The sequence below is a fragment of the Amaranthus tricolor genome, chromosome 3 (assembly GCF_026212465.1).
Source record: "Amaranthus tricolor cultivar Red isolate AtriRed21 chromosome 3, ASM2621246v1, whole genome shotgun sequence".
Taxonomy (NCBI): domain Eukaryota; kingdom Viridiplantae; phylum Streptophyta; class Magnoliopsida; order Caryophyllales; family Amaranthaceae; genus Amaranthus; species Amaranthus tricolor.
The window spans coordinates 35918257-35926404 of NC_080049.1; the positions used below are offsets into that span (position 1 = coordinate 35918257).

Sequence of the window (8148 nt, forward strand, 5' to 3'; positions counted from 1 at the left end):
TTATTAAGTCCAATGGCAAAATTCGTAATTTTTTAAAGTCCAGGGGCAAATTCGTAATTTAATTAGGGGGTGGCAATAAAATGAAAAGAGTGGCGAATTATAACAATACCCATAAATCAAAGTTCAAATTTTAAGTGATGGGTAATGAAGGGAATGGGAATGGAAAAGTCTTGGGGAGGGTGGGAAATGAGTGTGGAATACTTTTGGTAAACAAAAAAATAAAAAAGGGGAAAGAGAATGATAGAAAGTGGCAAACAAACAACAAAGAGAATTAGGTCTGTCCATTCCCTTTCCCTTTGATTATTACACTCAACAAAACAGCCCCTAAAAGTATGGATGTAAATTAATTTAACTATAATGTAAAAAGCATTGAAGTAAATAAATAAAAGCATTGATTTAAATTAGTTTTCAATTACAAAACCAGACAGTCTATGAAAAGCCATGCCCCTTAAAAGCTTGCCATTCGACAAATAAATCTCTAACATCATCAACGTACACATCTAAAGCCTGTCTTTCCCGGGGTTTCATTTCCGCAACAGGAGGCAGTCTCAGCAATGGAGCGACTCGACTCGACCATTCATTTAGAAACTGTAAAAAAAAAAAGAAAAAGGGTGTGAACAAGATATTAAACAGCATTTAAATAACACAAACACATAATAGAAAACAAAAAATTAAAAGAACTAACTTATTGCGCTCTGCTTTCAGCTGGACCAAAACCTGCACTCGGTCTTTCGCCAGGGAGGATGTATGGGTGGGAGGACACTCTTAACCAGTCAACGTAACTAGGATCAGCCTCTGATGGAACAGATGCCCGACGAAGTGCCTGATCACTAAGGCGGCCACAATAGGGGAACCTACTCCATGCCTCCGTGTAAATAAGCAGAGAAGCAAAGGTCACGGAATAGGTACCATGTGCCGGTCGTAGAGCCTGGGTTGGTCTGATAGGAGCGGGGGGAATAGCCTGCACAAAGCCCAGTTGTCTCACTGTCTTCTCCGGCAAATACACCTTGACGATATCAAAGCAAGTGATACCCCCGATGTAGGCGGCGCGTGGGTGCTCATTTAGCAACGCCCTTGGAGAAGTCATGTACGGAGTCCATTCCACCTGCATACAAGCAAAATTAACATACAAAAATAAACTAAAATTAAAATAACTTGAATAACAACGTGTGATGTGATGTACAATACCTGAGTTACCGTTATGGAGTCCAATATACTCCTGCAGTCCCTCAGCCTGTTGATCTCATGACCTGACTTGGGCGTGAACCACATCTCCGCCTTAGTCTTATTAGGCACATCTGCTTGACGAGGATGAGGGCGGAAAGCCGAAAAGTACTCATAAATCCATGTCTGAAGCAATGTGAGGCAACCAGCAATGGTGTTGTAACCAACCCTAGACGCCATTCCCAGTTGCCGATACATGTACGCCAGCATCACCGCACCCCAAGCGATTTCATCCTGATCGACGTTGACAGTTAATATCGGGTGAGGTCGCATGCCGAATCTGGTCTTATCCGCCAGCAGTGTAGAGCCGACAATAGCCATGTAATAGGCTGTCGACTGGTTCTCCAAAGCCTGGGACCGATGGCACAAGTGCATGACTTCACCAACGTTGATGCAATCGCTGGTGAATATCCCTTTCCGTCGTAGCTAGGACATGGGCTCCCCAAACAGACCAGCAATAGCGAGCTTCCACTCCCCCTCAGCAGGTTCAGCCGGTAGTGAACCTTCAATACCTATGCCCAATATGCGTTGCCCGTCGTGCAACATAATCGTCATCTCCCCCCAGGGCATGTGGAAGGTGTTCGTATCCGGCCGCCACCTCTCCACGAAGGCCGATATCAAAGCACAGTCAATGTACTGGTGCATAATGTACGGTAGCCGGCCGAGGGGAGTGGCAGATGGAACATCGTAAAGCGCATCAATCATATCCCGTAGTCTGATGATCGCCAACAACGACTTCTTTCTACTACGACACTCCAGAATCGGAGGTGTAAGCTCAGATTCGTCAAAAATACCTTTAGCTATGTGTCCGCCATAGCTGGGTATCAGCCGCGTATCAGTGGGCCCCCCGGGCTGGGGCGATGTGATTAACTAGTCTGTTCCAGCGGACTATGAGCGCCTGCTCCCCCGTGGCGGCTCATTATCAACGTGACTATGTCCGGCATGCTCAGATGCGCCTGCAGAACTAGGGCCGGCACGTGTGAATTTACCGTTGAGCCCACAGACAACAGTCCAATTCACTGGGGGACCAACTGCGCCTTGGTACTCATCATTATCACTAGAAACCCCCCAACTACTCTGGACGCTAGCCTGGTCATCAAACCGAGTGCGCACTTGGTGCAGCGTACTCGACCGTTGGGCCTCACTGTGTCTGAGAGTCTCTTCCTGCCTAACCCTCCTAGCAGAACCCGTAATTCCCCTTTCATGAGGGTCCCTTCTGAGTAGGGTAGGCCTAGAATTATTACCACTCAACAAGTGTCTAATAAAACCCTTTCCTTTCCCTTGATTACCAACCGTTTACTACAATTATGATAATTTAATTAACTATTATTAATACATAAAAATAATCAAACGTTAAATTAACCACATGAACAAAAGACAATAATCATATTAAACTACTCATTATCAACAAATATAATTTAACAACAACAATATTTAACTAATCATTATCAACAAATATAATTAAACAAAATATTAATTATTGCTATTATTATTATTGTAATTAATTTTCTAAATTAACAATAATAATAATAATAATAATAATAATAATAATTATTATTATTATTATAATAATGATAATAATAATAATAATAATAATAATAATAATAATAATAATAATAATAATAATAATAATAATAATAATAATAATAATAATAATAACAATAATCATAAAAAAAATAACAAAAATAATAATAATAATCATAACACTAATAACAAAAACAATATTCAAAAATAACATTAAAAAAAATTTACTAACAATAACAATAATAACAACAACATCACCAAAAAAAATAATAAAAAAATATTTAAAAGAAAAATAAAAAGTTAATAATAATAATAAATAATAATAATAATAATAATAATAATAATAATAATAATAATAATAATAATAATAATAACAATAATAATAATAATAATAATAATAATAATAATAATAATAATAATAATAATTATTATTATTATTATTATTATTATTATTATTATTATTATAACAATCACAATAATAATAATAATAATAATAATAATAATAATAATAATAATAGTAATAATAATAACAATAATAATAATAATAATATTAATATTTTAAAAAAAATTAAAAACAATAATAATAATAAAATCAACAACAACAACAACAATAATAATAATAATAATAATAATAATAATAATAATAATAATAATAATAATAATAATAATAATAAATAATAATAATAATAATAATAATAATAATAATAATAATAATAATAATAATAATAATAATAATAATAATAATAATAATAATAAAAATAACGGATATTTCATGATATACCACTGAGTTTCTTCGAAATTCACCATATACCACACAAAATGTTTTAATTCACCATATACCATTGAGTTTTCGTCCGTTAGCACAGAATACCATTAATGGCAACTGCCGTTAGTGTGCCGTTTGTGGTAAATTATTAATTCACCATATACCATTAATTTTATTTTTTTTGAGTCAAATACCAATTTTTGCGTCAAATCTGACGATAGCTGATATCCGTATGTATCAAGAAACGACACACTAAAATTGCATTGGTAACAATAGCTATGCTATAGAAAAAGGCAGATATCCGAAGCTACTATATGAATGTTTCTAACTCATCATAACTCATCAAGGCACACGCAAGTATACATGTTTGTGACATCGCGTGGCTAAAATAGGCTACGTTTACAAGCAAATTAAAAAGAAGATATCACTTCAAGCAGGGAAACCCCAGATAAGTTGGTACTATACAAGCAATAAAGATGATTAGAAAAATTTAGTCTCTATGCCCAGCATATGAAACACAAGTTTCAAGGTGTGCAACCATGGATGAGTTCGTCTACAGATCATGCCTATCCCTCACCAAATTTGAACAACTAGTTCAGCCCACAAGTCATCAGAGAACATGCAGCATGCCTCTTTAGCCGCAAACTTAAAAGAGCCGTGACAAGCAGCTTTAAAGATTACAATCTTATTATTGATTAAGTTATCTTGATTAAGAATTTAAGATGAAGCATATTGACAAACGCTGCAACCATGGGCACATTAAGGATTACGGAACATGTGCTCCTCTATAAAAATGGGCAGCAGATGTCATGTTTTATCAAGATATGAACCAAGATCAAAGCTCATTCAAGTCAATTGCTCGTAAAGCACTCATTTATCCTACAGAGATGCCATATTATACTAAAAGCCTTATCAAAAAGATAGTACAAGAAAGGAAAACAACAAAGAAATCAACCAAAATGGATCATGTTCAACCCCATCACAGACTCGTGTTCCGAAAATTCAGCAACTAGGTTTTCAGCTATCGTCAGATTTGACGCAAAAAATGGTATTTGACGCAAAAAAAAAAAAAAAATTAATGCTATATGATGAATTAATAATTTACTACAAGCGGCACACTAACGGCAGTTGCCATTAATGGTATTCTGTGCTAACGGACGAAAACTCAATGGTACATGGTGAATTAAAACATTTTGTGTGGTATATGGTGAATTTCGAAGAAACTCAGTGGTATATCATGAAATATCCGTAAAAATAATAATAACGATAATAACAAAAGAAAAATTTTTTTTTTAAAAAATTGGGTGAGTCGCATGCGACTCGGCCGCAGGTCAGTAGCACAAAACCCGCGACTCGGCTGCGGCTCAGTCGAACAAAACGTGCGACTGAGCCGCGGCCGAGTCGCGGGTTTTGTGCAACTTACCCGCGGTCGAGTCGCGTGCGACTCACTTTTTTTTTTGTTAAAAATTAAATTTAATTAAATTAGAATGAAAATTACCTCGATTATTTGTTTGCGGTTTGAGTTTCTTAGCTTTTGATCCACGAATTTTATGTTGTAATTTAATGTTTTAAGAGTGATAATGGTGTTATTTAGTGAGGTTGGAGTATATATAAGAAATTTTAAGTCTAGAGGCAAATTCGTAAATTCATTAAGGCAGGGGTGGCGATAAAATGAAAATGGTGGCGATGTTTAAGGATTGTATTAAAAATATTCTTCAGTTGTATATACCTATAAAATTTATTGGTAAACCATGGACTAAATTCAAACCGTACCCATTTCTAGTCAGTATGATCAATTGCATGTACCCATTATAAATATACCTATCTTATATTATATCACTTTAAGTTCACATTGTATGTTCCATAAAATTAAAATTCTTAATAATAAATTTATTTAAAACATACAGACATATAGTCGTACATTATAGATATGAGAGGGTGGGTATGGGGTGTGTGGTTAGGTACGAGGGTGAGGCTGGTAAGATCTCATATCTAACCTCAAACCAACCACTTTTGTATTATCTATGGCAAGTAGGATTTTTCATATCTATTTCCATTAATTACCCACCAAATTGCTCAAATTCCTAACTGAAGCGAATACAATACTAGTTAAGTTTATATAATTTTATTTGTTTATCATCCCTACATGTCACCACCTCCATTGCGGACCCATATACTTACAATAAAGTATAGATGTGTGGCTTGATGGTATAGAGTGTAATGAAGTAACCTATATATACGTGCAAAATGGGCCTCTTTCAATTATTGTAAGGATGTGTGCCTATCTATTACATCAAAAATATAAATTATACTTATCCTAAATTTTTAATCATTAACAAATAAAACACAAAAGAAAATTTCATTTAAAAATGATTTTATTTAATTTTATTTTGGTTTGTAACTTTTGGTTAGGATCATGTGAAAAATGCTAAATTGATAAAAATTTTGAAATATATATATATATATATATATATATATATATATATAATATATATATATATATATATATATATATATATATATATATATATATATATATATATATATATATATATATATATATATATATATATATATATATATATATATATATATATATATATATATATATATATATATATATATATATATATATATATATATATATATATATATAACATTTCATTAGAGGGAGTACATATTTTATATGTAAGAGGTATATATTTGTTTTATGAGTATTAATTTTTTAGTTGTTTACAAAAATGCTATTGCCAATATGTTCCTTTGGGACTTAATATGTAAACAATTTCAGAGTTGCAAATATTTACCAAAATTCTACTAATTGATTTTTATCAATTTAATTGGTTTTCACGTCAACCGCTTTCTATAACCTTTATCAAAACTTATTAAAATTTAAGTTTACTAAAATAAAAATTTTATTATTAACATAAATAACTAATAAATTAATTAAATGCTAATCCTTATGTCCCTTTCATGGATTATGTCATTTGCAACATTAAATCAAATGCCCTGTATATTTAAAGAACTAAGCTATTATCCTTTGTAAAGTGGGGTCATGTATTTTTTGGCTAAAAGGGTTTTCTATCTTTATTTTATGATCAATCCGTAAGAGCATTCTTATTGGTGTTAAAATTTTTTTTTTTCATAAATCTCTCTCTATACTTTTCTTCTCATTCAAATTAATTTTTCATGTCAAAATTTTTGACATAAATATTTATCCCATCAATGAGAAAACAAAAAATTTACTCACTATTTTTCAAAGTATTAATTTATGTTAAATTAGGCTGGACTTATTTCCCAAAATCATATGGTAATGGGAAGAAGGTCTCTAATAGCTTATAAAGCGTGCACACCATTTTCAATTTATCGATGTGGGATAACTCATCCTAACAATTTATGTAGAATTAGAAAAAAAAAATTTAAAACATATTAAAATATAGCAAAATGAGTGTCTAATTATAGAGCATAAAATTTTATGACCAAGTATATTTATATATATTTTTTAATATATGTATAAATAAAAAAAATCCATTTAGAAAAATAAAAAAGTTGTTTCGACACTGTCAAGTTCTAATAGGCTGGGTGAACAAAGATGTTTTCTAAAAATTTTCCATGCAAATAGTTTTTTTTTAGAAACATTTGAAAGATTTTTTTGTATATTATCACCATTAAATTACACTTTTACCCAAAAAAAAATTTCACTCAAATAAAAAATCCCCACCTTTGGTTTGGGATACTCTAAAATGAATGCTAATTTGATAAACCCTTTAGCTTTGCAATTTTTGTGTTTATTCCCTTTCCTGTGTTGCTTGGCTGCTTAGCTCATACTACTCTTTATCTTCTTATCCAGATAGATGAAGATCAAAAGTGTGTATGTCATTAGCTAGCAATCTTCTTATAAAAGTATTAGTCTATCTATCCTTAAGAAATTGCTATTTTTCTTTATAGTCTATTCTTTTTACTTTTCTATAATATTTTTTTTATGAATATATCCCTATTATTTTTGGAAATTTCACATGGTAGCATCGAACTTTCATGAAACGCCAGTGGTAGCACTTTTGAAAGGTTTTTCCACATGTTAGCATTCAGTTTATGCCTAATCTAACTGTTGTAGCATTTTCCATTAAATTTTTGTCAATTTCTGTTTAATTCATCATTTGACGTTTCCACCCTTCTTAAGTGTTGGTTCTTGTCTTTATTATTTGCCCCTAAATTATTTTTATGCTCTCAAATGTTTAATTCACCATTTTAACGTTTTATTCACAATTTAATTTATCAACGCTCTCAAATGCTCAGAGCAAATTATAAATACAAAAACCAACACTTAATATGTTAGAAACGTCAAAATGATGAATTAAGCGGAAATTGACAAGAATTTAACGGAAAATGCTACGACAGTTGGATATAGGGCATAAACTGAATGTTACCATGTGAAACAATCTTACAAAAATATTACCACTGCCGTTTCATAAAAATTTGATGCTACCATGTGAACTTTTCCTTATTTTTTTCATTCCCATTATCATATTTCAACCATTAATATGATCCACACAATTTAATATATTTAATTATTTCTAATCGTTGTACAATAATATTTGTGGCAACTTCTTAAGACTAGAGAGAATAGTTTGTGA

General features: G+C 31.9%; 1 protein-coding gene across 1 annotated transcript; it reads right to left on the minus strand.

Annotated features, from left to right (window-relative positions):
* Positions 1–429: 429 nt before the first annotated feature.
* LOC130808597 (uncharacterized) lies at positions 430–1497 on the minus strand. Its single transcript, XM_057674050.1, has 3 exons — positions 1189–1497; positions 812–1006; positions 430–588 (listed from the first exon to the last, which is right to left on the minus strand). Exons 1-3 carry the CDS (start codon positions 1495–1497, stop codon positions 430–432), a joined length of 663 nt encoding a protein of 220 aa, XP_057530033.1.
* Between the last annotated feature and the right edge of the window lie 6651 nt (positions 1498–8148).

What these genes read in the sequence shown, in the direction of transcription:
- LOC130808597 (XM_057674050.1), bottom strand. Translation starts at nt 1,497, where the DNA reads ATGCGACCTCACCCGATATTAACTGTCAACGTCGATCAGGATGAAATC. An exon ending in ACTCCATAACGGTAACTCAG is followed by an intron (nt 1,007 to 1,188) that starts GTATTGTACATC and finishes GATATCGTCAAG; the next exon opens with GTGTATTTGCCGGAGAAGAC. An exon ending in GTGATCAGGCACTTCGTCGG is followed by an intron (nt 589 to 811) that starts GCATCTGTTCCA and finishes TTTTTTTTACAG; the next exon opens with TTTCTAAATGAATGGTCGAG.